At 55.5% G+C, this 15,175-nt stretch overlaps 1 protein-coding gene across 1 annotated transcript in view; it reads right to left on the bottom strand.

Annotated features, from left to right (window-relative positions):
- TMEM151B (transmembrane protein 151B) overlaps positions 1 to 15,175 on the bottom strand; it is a 30,246-nt gene that overhangs the window by 11,653 nt on the left and 3,418 nt on the right. Inside the window, 2 exon segments of the mRNA XM_055816472.1 lie at positions 1 to 1,277; positions 8,198 to 8,725. Coding sequence (XP_055672447.1) covers positions 1 to 1,277; positions 8,198 to 8,725 — 1,805 coding nt within the window.

Below are 15,175 nucleotides of genomic sequence, written 5' to 3'. Positions count from 1 at the left end.
GTCTGCTCGGTGGGGCAGCTCTGCTCATTCAGGCTCCCGCTTCGGCTTTGCCAGAGGCAGCTGCGCCGTGAGCCGTACAGGCGGCCCAGGGAGAAGCGGCTGCTGCTGAAGGGGATCCTGGGGCTGCCGTTGCAGATGCTCAGGGCACTGCGGGAGAAGATGGAGGAGCTGCTTATAGTCCTGTGGCACCGCTCGCAGTTCTGCCGGTAGCCCCCATACCGGCAAGCAGAGTAGCTGGTGCAGCCGGAGAGCCCCACCAAGTCCATCAGGACCGCTTCTGAGTAGCTGGGTACCAGCTGCTGGTTGGATCGGATGTGCCACTCCAGCTCAGTGCTGTCCACCGTGTTGACGCGGGGCATCCTCCGGCAGAAGGAGCGCTCCTCAGCCGGTGTCACCGCCACATAGTCGAACCCAAAGAGTTTCTCCACGTGGTAATGGACGTAGGAGGTGCGGTACTCATTTAGCACCCGCAGGGGCCAGGATAGGGTCAGCAGAGCCGCCACCCAGAAGACATAGTGGGATACATACCAAGGAAGGTTGTCTGGGTCAGAAAAGGCCACCATGTATTCCTTGAAGTCCACGTTTTTGAGGTGCATCCCCTCCCTGGCCTCCATGTAGTCATCTAGCCCCTCGTTCTCCGTGAAGAAGCGGGCCCGCTGGGTCAGGTAGGAGTTCTCTGACTCCACGTTGGCAAAGCTGAAACACTTGGTGAAGCGGAGCCGTGTGGCCGGGTAGCTCTCTAAGTCAATGAGGTCCTTGGAGATGTCCTTAACTCCACAATTGGAATAATCAAACTCGGCCTCTGCCACATGAGTGTTGACCCGCTCATGATACACTTGGGTGGTGGTGTAAGCATCCCCATTGCGGTAGCGGGTAACCTGCCGGGTCCTGCGGACGTAGTGGTAGCTGATGGCCTTCCACCAGATGCAGGGAGTCGCTTGCTGCATCCGCTGCACACGCTCATGCACACTCTCCACATCCACCTTGTACTGCAGCTCGTTGCGGGTGTAGCAGTGCCAGCACTCCACCAGGTACACCACGTAGAGCATCACCAGGAAGGCCAAGGGGATGTAGACGTAGCCATTAGAACAGGGGCTGTCGTGGTACATCATGGACTTGCCCTTGTAAGCGCTGTCAAAGGTCAGCCGGGTCACCTTGGTGACGTGGCACCAGGTCATAGCTCCCATGCAGCCGTACATGAGGAGAGACAGCAGCAGGCATTTCCAGTGGGACTCTCGGCACAGGGACTTGCTGAGAGACTGCTTCACCGGCCGCTGCTGCTCCAGGGGACCGGGGCGAAGGGGAGAGAAAACAAGAGAGGAGTCAGTGGGGGCCTGGGGGAGGGGAGCAGGTAGCAGGGGGCCATGGTGGCATCTGTAGCTCTGCAAATGGGGACAAACAGCAGATGCCATGGGGCCCCTAGGCTCAGCGGGAGGCCAGAGGCCGGGATCTCCCCCAGGACGACAGTCCTGCAGCACAGATAACTGTCACCCCCCTCTTCCCTTCGTGGTGCTCTGCCTTGGGAGACAGCCAGAGCCCAGCTGGACATGGAGGAGAGCAGCAGAGGGCAACTCTGCCAGCCTGCCCCCCAAGCATCCCCCTCCTTCAATGGGGAGTAACCCCCACACTTCCACGTCCTGGCGAGGGGTGCTGAAGCACAGCAAGATGGAGGCTGGAGGATCTCCCCCACATACCTCAGCTTCTGCGCCCATCCCACCAGCACAGGCAGCTCTAACCGATGGGTGTCCCACCTGAATACCTCTCCACAGCTCCTCCCACTGCGTCTCTCACCGCTCGCTGGCACACAAGTCTCTCCCCCTTTCCCAGTAACGACCAACAGCAACGTTCAGATTTCTCCCACCAGAGCAGCATAAGCAGCCTGGGGTGCCTGTAAGATGGAGAAACAGACCTCCTGCAACTGGGAAGGTCTCTGGTAATGGCAATTCCCACCACAACACTTGGCAGCCCAAGGGGCTCTGAAGTGCTTCTCAAGTGCTTTATAAACCACACAAAAGGGAAAGTACTTTTCCGTGACCTCTGGTGGGAGAGAAAGCAAACACGGAATAACATCCTAAAAGGTGTTCAGGCTGGAAGAGAAGAGCACCCTACCAATCTGCAGCAGCAGGGAGGGCAAGCGGCCAGTCAAGGCCGCCAGCAAATGTCCCTACTTGCACTGGGATTCGGCGGTGACAGCCCACACTTCTGGAAAAACTGCTCGCAGGTCTTTCACGGTGAGAAAAGGGCAGAAGTTCAGCAATAGCACTTTTTAAAGGGATTGCACTGGTGCCTTCACCATAGGAACCGTGTAGGGTTTCACAAAGGCTTAAGGAAACCTCTGTCACTCTGCAACACCCTGAAGTCTCAAGTATTGAACCAGCATGGTCAATGAGACATGATATTATCACACCCAAAGGGAAACACATGCAAAGAGATTATTTGCTTTCTTATACAAAAGATTTCATCCAGCAATTTCCAAAGGTGTGACCTGAGAAGGAGGGGGCAAGAACCCCAGCCTTGTGCAGGTGCCACTGAAGTCACTAAGAGACCTTCAGCTCTGCTGTCCCTCCCCAGCTGCACGCAGCACGGCTCCTGAGCTCACCTCCACCACTGCAGGGGCTAACACCAGCTGTAATGACACCACTCGCGGCAGTGAAGTCCAGGCCTGGCCCCATCCCTCCTCTGCTCCGCAGCGCACTGGGCTGGAGAGGTCTCTCATCCAGGGATCCCAAAGAGCTGAATGGGCTCATGCTGCTAGAAAGTCAGGGGGAGGGGGGCACTTTCACTCTTGCATGAAAAGGGAAGTTAAAGCAAGAACCAGATGTCACAAGGCACTGGCAGGTCTAGGGACAGATCTGGGCCACCTCTTTCCTCTGAGAAGTCCCCCTTGCTCTCCTGAAGAGCCCCTCAGCCCTGGTGTGGTCCCCTAGAGTCCCACAGACTAAACCTTCCTCCCGACACCTTGTCAAAGTCTGGCCCACCCCATGACAGTGGGACTTGTGCCACTGCAATTAGCAGGGCTGGATCCAGGCCAAATCTCCAACTGAGGTTTCTCTCCCAGAGGCAGGGAGCTTCCCTTCCTGGCCACCCCAGCAGCCCGCCTGTGAGGAGCAGAGCAAGCGGCACATCCTGCTGAGGATCCTGAGCATCAGTAGTGCTGAGCTCCCCTCTTTGGGGCCACTGGCTGAGAGTGAGAGCTGGTGACAGAGACAGAGCCCAGGGAAGGCAGGTGGGGCAGTGCTGGCCTGCAGGCAACAGGGAAAGGTGTGGAGCGCTTCTGCTCAGCAGCTCTGGCACGGGTGCACATGCACCCCAGTCTTCCCAGTGTGACCCACCACCACAGCAGCCTTACAGTCACAGGGCAAGAATGAACCCAGGTAAGAGAAAAGGGAGTGAGGACTGAAGGTCTCCTCTCCCACAGCTGCCTTCTGCATTGCAAACCTTCCCCAGCGGCAGCAGCCCCAGCTGTGAGGCTCTAAGGGGACTGCTAGGCCAAAGGAGGAGCATGGGGAGGGTCTGAATGGGGGCTTCAGGAGATGCAAGGCACACACTGACCCTGGGGCGTCTGTGGGGCAAGAGGACCTGCACAGAAACAGCACCTCGTTGGGGGAACGGATCTGCAGATGGAGCACAAAGAATAAAGCAAAGCATTCCGCTCGCTCGTTTGCCAGGTTGGGGAAGGGGCATCAGTGAGACAGATCTTCAGCCAGGTCCACCTCGGAAAAGCAAATTCCACCTCCTGGTTGCTCCCCGGCCCCTCACATTCCGCACTGCCTGCATCGTCCTGCTCAGAAGGACAATGCTGGCTGTTGCCCTGCAGAGATGCAGGCAAGCCCTGCTGCGGTTACCCACCCAGGGCAGGGCGGCAGGGAGCGCGATGCAGCTCAGGCTTGGTTCCAGAAACCGTGTTAGCACGGCTCTAGTCCACACATTAGTCTCCTCCTAGGACTACGCAGTATTTAGATACTGCAGAGCTTTAACAGGGTCACGCTAACCCCTGCTCTAAACTGTTTACAACCCAGTTTTGTCCTAGGTTTTTGAGGCAAAACACATACACATCAGCCCACGCTGGTGGGGTTTCTGAAAGCTGATCAAGTGCCAATGACGGGATACAACCACAGCAAAGACGGAGGAGGAGCCAGCTGCAGAGTCTAATCCCAGTAGGAACTGCAGCATCCCTGCTCCTCTCCCGGGCTGCAAAGGACTCACAGGAGCAAACAACCAGCTCCGCGGCTTCCCCCCACAGAAGCAGCTAAATAAGGTTGCCTCCTGGAGCTCTTCATCAGCCTTGGAGAAGTCCAGCACAGCAAAGATGCAGATGAAAAAGCTGGGGAAAGCGGAATCCTTTCTGTCCCAGAACAGTGCCACTAGGAGGACAGCAGGCTCTGATACAAATGCCGTCATCATCTGCCCACTGCAGTTTGATGGAAGCAGGCGAAAGGCTTGCCCTACTTCACTGCAGACAGGGCTTCCCTCCATCACTGGGAGCTTCCCTCATTGCTCAGGCTTGAGCACTGGAGAGGGGTAAGCAAATTCACTATCGCAGATACACCTAAACATCTTTGCAGTGCTAGAGGGCAGAACTGGTCCAGCCGTGGCTTGGCCATCCTTTTTGTGGGATCCCAGTCAACTCCCCGCTCTGTGCTTCAGTTTACCATGTAGAACACATGGGACAACTCTTACCAGGCACCTAGGTGCTAACTGTAACACACATGGGGAAAGGCAAGGTGTAGACTGCTGCTACAGCCTCCCCTCCCTCACACGTAGTGTTTGCCTCTGACATTGCCCCTGAAGTGAAAGGAGATGAAGTCCTGCACCTGTAGCTGCTGCTCTGAGATGCACAGGAAGGGATGGAGAGGATGACTTATGAGCAGCAGTGAAGGAAACGGAGATGCCTGCAATGCACAGGGCAGAGGCAGTAGAAGAGGAGGACCCCATCACTGCTTGCACTAAACTCCTCGGAGAGTTGGGGAATCCTCTTCTCAAAAAAGCCTCAAGGGGACAAACCTGCCCAGCACCCCAGTGGCCAAGCGCATCGGCCAAAATACCTTCATCACTCCTACAACCTTGACCCTGCAACTCTGAACACTAAACAACTCCAGAAATCCTTCAAGCTCTTCAAGCTCCTCTCTGAAACAACCTGTCCCTGGCACCATCTTCCATCCCCCTGTTTAACAAGTGTTCCTGTGTCCTCAGCTCCTGCACTTCTCACCTGCCTCTCCCTGCAGAGACCTGCCTGAAATCTCCGATTCACCCTCAGAATGCTAAGCCCACACTTTACAAGATGCCCCGGAGTTCACAGGGTTAGTTGTCCTAGAGACAGCCCTCTACGGGCTGAAAAAATGATTCAAAAAAGCCATAGAGCAGCAGCCTGAAGGCACAGGTAACTCCTGAGTGCCAGGTTATGGCAGCAGCCTGCAGGGGACTCCAGTGGGACTCCCGAGCATCAGTTTCCATGGCCCTGCCAATTTGTTTACATCATGCAACAAATGAATAAGCCCTGTTCCCTTTGACCTCAAATCCCCAGAACAAGGCAGGTGGGAAGGATCTAGTCATTTTGAGGAATTTGCACCATCTTCCAAGGCCCTGGGCAGACACTGGCAACTCCTGGCCAAGATGGTCCCAGCAAACAACCCCATCACATCCCACAGCCCAGATTCAGGAACTACCTGCCTAGAAGAGCTGGCTCAGCCCCAGGCTGTCAGTGTTGCCAACCGCAGAGGAAAGGGGAAGGCTGAGCATCTAGGAGCCAGGGAACCCTGCCAGCAGCCAGCTCCTGCAATGGTACCAAGGTCTCCATTTTACACGCCAACTTGGAGGAGGACTGGTTCCTTCCATCCGATCCCACCCAAGCAACAGGACAAGGACATTTTTTTGTTTGTTCCCAGGCTGAAGAGCTTGTCCCCTGGCATTTCCTACCCTCCAAGGTGGAAATGCATTGCTGAGTGAGATTCAGCTCACCACCATTAAGTGTAGGTGTATGTATGTGATGCCAACAGGGAAGAAGGGCTCAGCCAGCTCTGGCCAGTAGCCCTTGCTGCTTGCCTTGCTGGGACAAGCTGAGCAGCACCTGAAGCCCAGCCTGGCTCCTAGACACAGTGATCTGAGATATGTCAAGATGAAGCACCTTCAAACAGGACAAAGCATGCACCCCATTTTCCAGTCCCCGGACATCTCCTCTGGCTCCCTGCAGGCCCTGGCCAATGGACAGGTGGGATTCAGCCACACTCCCAGGACAGGTGGGATTCAGCCACACTCCCAGGACGCTCAGCAATGTTGGTACCAGCAGTTGGTTCTGACAGAAATAAGGACATCACACTGCCAGTGTGGCCTTACACAGGCACTATAGGGGAGCAACACCCTCCCCTCCTGGTGTTTCTGAAGACAAGAGGATTGCCCTAGGTCAGTCCATGAATCCAAGCCCGCCACTAAGGTCTCTCCTCATTGCATCAGATGAGACACCATGGCACTGTCAGGAAAGGCTGCAGCTTTCCTCTCCTCCACCAGCTGCTTCACGCAAGTCTGTGATAGCTTCTGGCCGCAGGAAGCGTGCCCTTAGCCTCCACGGTGCAGGTCATGGACTGCAGCTCTTCTGCCTGCTCCCACAGGGTAAGATTATACTGACACCCTAGTTGGCAGCCACCACAGAGCAATCAAAGGCCATACGATCCACTTGTAATCCCTGCGAGCCAGGGGACACTGTAGGCAAGGGAAATTCACCCGGGCAGTGCCCCTGTTACACTTCTTTTATCCAAACTGGCTCTTGCTCTGGCAACTCTCAAAAGCTGTGGTGCCCTCTTGAATGTAGCACCAGCACTTCCAGGGCACTAGGGGCAAGACACCATGTCCCAAGCATGGCACAAGCATGTCCTCATGCTAAAAAGGCACCTTATGGTTTAGCTACCCAGGCCAGGATCCGTTTGGAGAGCCTGGGCCCGGGGTGCCACGGGTTGTTGAATGGAAGCAGGAAGAGAGGAACAGCCGCAGAGCAGAGTATATGGTATTTGTACAGCTTCCCAGTCCTTGAACTTCAGCATTCCTCTCCTGCAATTATTTATATCTAAATATAAGTCTGCATATATATAATAACTGTGCACGGGCATGCATGTTCTTCCTAAGCCAAGGAGGCAGAGAATACCAGGATTATGCAGCACTTGCTAACTGCATCTCCTCAACAGCGGAGGACGAGTGATGCACCAGCTTCTGAGCATCCCCCCCAAGCTGCCCTTTGAGCTGTGGTCTCACCGGTGAGGACAACCCACCACACCAGGAGAACGCTGCCCTTCCTATGCTGCCTAGCTGCCCTGCATGGACCACCAGCCCCATGGCATAAGGTGGGTCTTGCTAGTCAGCGCAGTTGGTTTCTCCCCCCCCTTGGGAAGCCCAAGCTGCAAGCAGGATCTGTGGAGGCAGACAAAGGGGCTCCCGCGCCTGCCTCCCCGCACCGCTCCCTATGCACTGAGCACCCTGCTCCTGACCTGCTTTGGCATCCGCTGCCTGGAGTCCAGAGAACCCATCAGCTGCGGGGGGACTGCAGCATACCTGGAGGCAAGGCTGTACGGTACCTGGCCTGCCCCAGCCTGCGCCTTCCGCTCGCCCCAGCCAACCTGCAGCCGGGAGCAGCCAGCAGGCTTCGCCGCGTCCCCGAGCCCTCTCCCCCGCTGCCCACCGCGTCTTCCCTCGCGGTGACCCGGGCAGCCGTGCTACCCCCTGGCACCCCCCTAAGCCGGAGCGCAGCAAGGGGGCCCTCCATACCCATTCCTCCCAGGCGTAACAACCCCTTCCCACTGCAGCAAGCCCATGCAGCGCCCCGCGCTCCCCTCCCGTGCTCTCCCCGCTGCCCCTGCACCCAGCCGCCCCCCGCCCCATCTCCGGACGGCGCTGCCCGCTGCGCCCCTTCCAGCCCCGCGGGCACGGGAGGGCGACGGAGAAGCGGGGCCGGGGCGGCCGGGCGGGCAGCCTGCCGGCGGCGGGCACCGACGGGCGGGTTTCCTCGCCCCCCCCCTCGCCGGCCCGCACCGCGGCCCCGCGGCCGGAGGAGGGGAGAGGGGCTCCCGGCGAGGGGGTCCGTACCTGTGCGGGCAAAGCCCGGCCCGGCCAGCGGCGGGGCGGTCAATGAACGCGCCATGCAAAGCGGGCGGGGAGGGAGGGTGGTTGGGGGCAGCCCCGGGCCGGGGGGGGGCGGCCGCTCTCTCCTCACCTCCTCTCGGGCCCCCTCCGCCTCCTCCTCCGGAGGCACCGGCGTGCTGCTGCCTCCCTCGCTGGCGGCGGCCGCCGAGGCCGGGGGGGGACATGGCGGCGGGGGCGCCCCGCTGGCGGTGCCTGCGGGCTGGGCAGCCGCATTATCCCGCCCGCCGCCGGGCGCTGCCTCGCCGGTCGCCGGGCGGGCGGCGGGGCGGCGCGGCGGGCGGGCGGCGCGGCGGCATGGCCCGCAGCCGCGGCACGGCGGCCCCCGGCCCCGCCGCAGCGCAGCGCCGCTCCCGCGCCCGGCGCGGCGGAGGGCGGGCAGAGCCGCGGTGGGAGGGCCGCGGCGGAGGCGGGGGGACGGGATGGGGATGGGGATGGGATGGGGATGAAGATAGGATGGGATGGCGACGGGATGGAGATGGGGATGGCGGGGGGATGGGGACGGGGACCGGGATAGGGGCAGGAGGGGACGGGATGGGGATAGGGATGGGGATGGGGGCGCGGCTGGATCCACGCCCTCCCGAGCGGGGCAGTGGGTGACCTTGAGGCGCCGGCGGCAGGGAGGCAGGGAGGCAGGCAGGGAGGCAGGCAAAGAGGGAGGCAGGCGAGGAGGGAGGCAAGCAGGCAGGCAGGGAGCCCTGCGCGGCCGCCCCTGGGGAGCCCAGCCGGCAGCCGAGCTGCCCTCCGGGCGCTGCCGGGGAGGGGCTCCCGCTCCCAGCCCCGCCGAGGGGGCGTCAGGCTGGCCGGGGCAGCCGGGCAGGCTTCAGCCCCAGCCAGGCTGTTGGTAGGGAGGTGAGGGTTCCCCGTGGGTTTTCCTTCCCTTGGGATGAAGTGGGAGAGCTCAGAGGACCAGGAGCGCTTTGCCTGAGCTCCAGCTGTTTTTCTAATCCACGGGCAGCCCCAGCTGGTCTGGGGGGTAAGGCTGACCATCAGCACTAACGCTGGCACTCAGGAGAAAACCTTAGGTCAGGCAGTGTCTTCACTGCTATGATCTCCACTGGACCTAAGGATGCTCACTGACTGTCACGGAGCTGACTGCAGTGTATTTCACCTACAGGCCTACCCTGTCTCATTGCAGGGATGAGTGAGAGTCTCTTCAGACCCTCAGTCTAAACTCACAGTAGCATCCTCAGGGGACACACACAGAGCCCAGGAACAATCCAGACTCATCTAGGTCCAGATATTGCAAGTAGAGCCCAGCTTCCTTGACAGTCTTGGGAAATCAGATGTCTCTGCAGGTAGTTCCCCAGATCCCAACTGGGGAAAAGCATAAGCTGCAGGATTTGCTGGGAACTGGTTCCCTTTTTCTGAGCTCTGGGGCTCAGTCTTGGTGCTGGGATGAGTGGCCACTCTATTGCCCGGGATGGGGAAGGAACAGTCCGTAGGCCTGATGGTCTCACTCAAGGAGACACATCCGAGGGGAACTGCCAGCCACTGCTTCTTATGGGAATAGGTGTGACAGCCGGGGGTGATGCTGAAGGAGCTAGTCTTCAAAAGAGGCTGGGGATGCGTTTCCTCTCGCCTTCCCCTGTTTCCATGGGAACAGCAGCAAGCAGGAGCAGCCTGCTCTGAATTTCATGGCCTACCGCTCAGACACCCCCTGCCCAATCCCCTAAGCAGACTTTGGCTCTCGAGGGTTTCAAACCCATCCTCGTGTGATGCCTCCAAGGAGAGCTCACCAATGTGAATGTGTACCATGGCAGAGCAAAGAGGCACAAGCTCACAGCTGCCACAATTTCTGTAGCAGCACTGCTTGCACACTAATAGACAGTTGCAAACAATTTGCATATGTATACGCAATTCTGCTTTTTATAGCACTAGGGACTCCTGGAGGAAGTGACCTCAGCTAGACCAAAAGGCATTTGTGGTATGATCACCCTCCAGGAACAGCTCTGGTTTTCCCTCAAAGGACTACAGGAATGTCACCCAAAAAGAGAAAAGCAGAAGGGTGGAGGGGGAAAAAAGATGAAACAACTTTACATTGTTGCATTTAAGAGCCCATGATGGCTTTTTCTCTAGGGAATTTGTCCATTCACTTTTGAATTCGTGGTAGCTTTGGACTTGCAGATGCTGCATGCATTCTGTGGAGTTCCACAACACACGCACAGACTCAAGGATCAGCTTCCTTCGATGGGCTCATTTTGGGCTTGTTATCTGCTGGGACTAACCCTTGGGAAGCGGGCTGCTGCCACCCCTGTGGAGCCACCCACACATTGCTCTGCAATTTAGCCTCTGCCAGTGGATTCAGTGGCTCCTGGTGAGGCAGAAGCAGGGTGGTTTCTATCAGGCATCTTTGATACTGGTCCTGGCAGCGTGTTTTCTGCATCTTGGAGATGATACTGCCAAGCACATCACCAACTATGCTATTTCTGAGCTGAGGTGTCACAAAGAGGTCCTGTGCCCTGCTCCATCCAAACTGAAGTTGTACATGTTCTCAGCCATTTTCTGTGGGAAACAGGTATGTGGCAGGTTTCAACCCTCAGATAGGAACCTGAGGGAGGCCATGGCTGATAACATATTACAAAGAGCACAGCCCCCACCTCCCCCCCTCTGAAGACTGTGAGAAATAAGGCTATATGATGCATAGGCCTTTTGGAAACTGAAGAAAGACAGCTAACATCCAAGACTGTTCTGTGTCACCATCAGAGGGAGATCCCAGCAATCCTAATTATAACACACTGCCTTGAACACTCAACCCTCCTTCCTTGAGAGCAAAAGATGAAAGTGTCTTTGCTTTAATATGTGAGAATCCCCTCTTGCCTCCCCCCCCCCCCCAGTTTTTCCTGTAGGTTTCAGGATGCTCTACTGGAAGATCATGCTGGAGAGCAGGACATTTGTGGTACAGGGGCATTTCTGATGTGACAAAATGATTTCAACCATTTTCAGAAGCAGGGAGGCTTTTAAGAAATACGGCAACTGAAGTAGAGGTGGTGTCCTTACTGGGATGTCAATAGGTTTGTTCTCCAGATACCCTGTATCTGCTGCCCTGCAGAGACATTTGTATCTATTCCAAGCAGACATAAAGCATTAGATCATATTAGCAGTATTCATTCACTTTCCATAATGCATCAAGCCAGAAAAAAAGCATCTCACACTTCTGCTTCTGATGGTTGTAGAAAATAGCCTTTTCACTCCTGGTTAAGTATGTGTTTAGTTGTTACCCATGTAGTAAATTTGCATTTAATTGCTGGAAAAAATTTGACAGAGGCTGCATTTTGAACTAGTTGACCATAGACATCTATTCTTGTGCTGGTATTTGTAGCCTGAATATAAAACTGGATTTTGCAGCAGTGTGTGTGTGTGTGTGTCTGTGTGTCTGTGTGTGTCTGTGTATATATACACACCCAACATTGGGTTTAGCTTTATTTTGCTCAATAGGCTAAGCATGATCAAAACTTAGCCTTTTGTTCTGAAGCAGTCGATGATTCCTAGCAGTCTGCTGGGTTTTTTTGTTTCTTAAGAAGATGTGTTGCAGAGAATCCCCTCATGTTAGGATGCAGGATTTTCTAAGCTCAGAAGCTAATGCCTATTACATTTAGAAATTTCAAGGACATTTTGTACTGGCTGCCTGAGCCTTCCAGAATCCATTGCTCCAGTTGAATTACTCCTTATTAATGCAACAAGGGGAATGTGGGTGAAAGAACGTGCCTCTTGCTCCAGAAACAGCATCGCTTTGCCATTGCCCAGCAGTGGTATTGACTACGCAGGTGCTATCTACCTCTGCAATCATTGTCCTCAAGGAAATCTGTGTCATTAGTTACATTTTCCTCTACTACGCTCAGACTTCACGTCTGCTGGGAGGAGATCCAGGTGTGTACCCCTTTTTTATTGTGGGAAGGAAACCCATAGGGGTCACTAATTTGTGACTGGGGAACTAGTTTCTGTTCAGCATCACTAGACAGGGGTCCGCATCTCCATGGGCAAGATGCCATCAGTGCACAAATGCACAAAGTCTTAAACCTTGTGAAGTAGGTGGGTTTGTAGCTCCTGCCCTGGGGTGCATTTCACAGATTAGAACGGCTGTCATTGCAAGCTCTTTGATCCCTGCTCTGATTCTTCCCTTCCCAACAGGCTGCCTGTGTGCAGTTTGCCTATATTCCAGCAAGCCCCATGAGACTATTTCTTCATCACCACAATTATTTGTGAGGCTTCGCAGAGGTTCTGGCTCATGTTAAATGACTTTTCTCTCTGCAGCAGCCCAGCAGGATACCCAGGGCACTCCCTCACATCCCCCCTAGAAATGAAAAGCAGATTCAGAGCTGCCCAGATGCTGTTTGAGAGTCCTCGGGACATTTGGTCTGATACAGCTCTGGAGCAGTGGCGACCACCCCAAGTGCCTGGAAACTGAGCTAAATCCTCCCCTGGCAAATGTTTCAATCTGCCTGAGATTTTGGGCCCATCACTTCTGAAAGGAATAAACCACGGAAACTAATGGCTCAAAGAACTTAGCCTATGCCTAGTTACCATCCTGGGAGTCACCTCCTTGAAAGCAGAAAACAGGTTTCTGTTCCAATATGCCTTCCCAGTGCTGAGCAGCTGAAGCTGACACATGCTGGTCCAAGAAAGCATCCCTTTTCCACCCAGCTCTCCACATGGACCTGGGCAGGTGGGGGAGATGAGTCTTTTCTAGGAAAGGGGCTAAAAGCCCACTGCAGCACTGGCTGCATTACTTAGGGGCCATCGCACCAGCCAGGGCTAGTGGCAAGGTCCATGGAAATTCCAAGGGGAATGGCTGCAATCCCACCTTTGGTGTGCCAGGAGCACCCGTTACCTGGGCAACACGGTCTTGTTCATCACTTATTCATGGCACCGGGACTCCTCTGCCCCAAAGGATGACCACCTGCCCTCTGCATGCCCTGTACTCTTGCTCAGCACTTGAATATTTCAAACAGCTTGCTCACGCACCCCTCCCTGCTGCCCTGAGCCAGCCATCCTGCTCACCCCTCTCTCCCAACCCCTGCCTGGGCTACTCACTTGCTTACAGTAGTGTGGCTCCACCACCCTGTTCCCAAATCACCCTGATGCAAGCACAGAGAGACACAAGCTCTAATTCAGTCTGGCAGCTGGGATGTTTAACACTCCTGAGAGCAGAGCCCAGCTTGCATGAGTAGTACCTCTGGCAGCACTGTGCAGCTTGCTATGGACCAGCAAAGTAGCCACTCAGAGCACTGTTAGGAGGCAAGAATTGGGCTGGTGGGGGGCTGCAGTGAGAGGCTGAGGTGAAGCAGGAAGCAACTCAAGCAGAAGCAACTCAAAAATGAAATTTAACCCATCCACCTTTCCAACGGCCGTCAGGTCCAGCGTGGTGATGCCAAAGCCCAGGATGCAGCATTGGCAGCATCCATCCTGCATTCTCTGGCAAGGTGAGCTGAGGGATGGTTGGGTGAGTTGAGGTTTTTGTTCCATCTTGGATAGTCCTTGCCAGATAAACTGTGCTTAGAGAGTCATGAATAAATGATGGCCCGGCGATGGAGCACTGCCTTCCACAGCTATTCTGTGGGGAGGGAGGGGCACTCTTCTTTAAAGCAGTGTGGCCAGACAGAGGTTATCAGAGCCACCCTCTGGAAGTGAGTCTGTCTCTCCACTAGCTATAAAGGGAGCCCCAGGTGACAAGATTTCTCACCTAGGGCACAGTTTCACCATCTATTTAAGCATGGTTTTATTATCAGTTCTCCAAGACCATCTGCCATCCCCTCCCATTCATAACCACATCTGCCATCTCCTTTGGGAGAGCTCTGAGCACACACAGCTGCACACACAAATACACACATAAATAAATACATACTGAGGCCTTATCAGCGGTGCATTTGCCCAGATGCAAGCAGGGAGCATTGGTACTGCAGCCACTAAGCTGCCAGGAGTTACACAAGGAGGATCTCATTTAGATCAAAATTTTGTTAAAATATTTGGGGGGGGTGTGTGTGTGTGTGTGTATTCATTCACTTTGTAAGCTCAAGGATTTTTAGTGTATCTTTATATTGACCCCATTCTGCTTGTGGAAGTGAATGCTGTGGCCAAGAGCAGTGTGATTTAGGTGTGAATTAATTAATCCTCCTTGTCTGACTTCCTACACATCATACACACATGTACACACAGTGAACAAGCGCCAGAAACTGCTCTGTCCACCACGGGACTCTGGGCAGCAGTAGGAATCGTGTGTCCTTCTCAGGGAGGGCATTAGCCGGGCAACTTGCTGACCACCTGCCACATGTAGACAAACCCGATCTGCTCCAGGTTGTGTCACCATATTCGTGCAATGGTCTCGTAATGTTATGGGACACACAGCAGCAGGACAAGAGGCATCCAACGCAGACTGCAAGGAGGAAAAGTCCAACTGGAAATAGTCCCTTACTGCAAAGCAATCAGGTGCCCAGAGCAGCATCCTTGGAGAGATTCAAAGTGACCCTGTGATTTAAGCCAGACTTAGCAGACGAGGGCAGCCAGTGTTTTTGGGCCAATTACCCCAGCAAACAGGTACCTGAGGAGAACCTGTTCCGCACTGGTCTGTTAGAAAGCTTGGCCTCGCTTCTGGGCATTGAATCTTTAAAAGCCACATTCGTGCTTTACTCTGTTAGGCCAGAAAGTGAAGTGACCCAGTTTGGTGCACTACAGAGCTGATTCGCTGTCAGATACATGCAACAGCAGTCTGAGGAGAGAGCCTCTTGTTTTTCCTGCAGCTTTCCTTGCTCCCCCAGGGCCTCTGCTCCCAATCAAGAGCCTGGCACGTGTGGCTTCTGGGCTGAGCTCCCCGAGCTGGAGCTGGAGCCACAGGCGGAGGTCTGGGTTGCTGCTGGGGCACCCAGAGGCATCTCTAGTCTGGAAAATGCAGTGGAAGCTTCCTCAGATGGGGATCTAGCACCTTTCTGACGGGCTCAGCACTTCTGATGCTGGGGACAGGGGAAAAGGGCAGCATCCCCAGGGAATGGGGCAACACTGTGCTCACATGGGACCAAAGCTGTGCAGTCTGCATGGGGGGAATGTAGCACCAGTC

This window comes from Falco peregrinus, chromosome 11 (assembly GCF_023634155.1).
Source record: "Falco peregrinus isolate bFalPer1 chromosome 11, bFalPer1.pri, whole genome shotgun sequence".
NCBI classification, from domain to species: Eukaryota; Metazoa; Chordata; class Aves; order Falconiformes; family Falconidae; genus Falco; species Falco peregrinus.
Note: the sequence above shows the minus strand (reverse complement) of the source record. Positions and strands in the feature narration are given on the sequence as shown.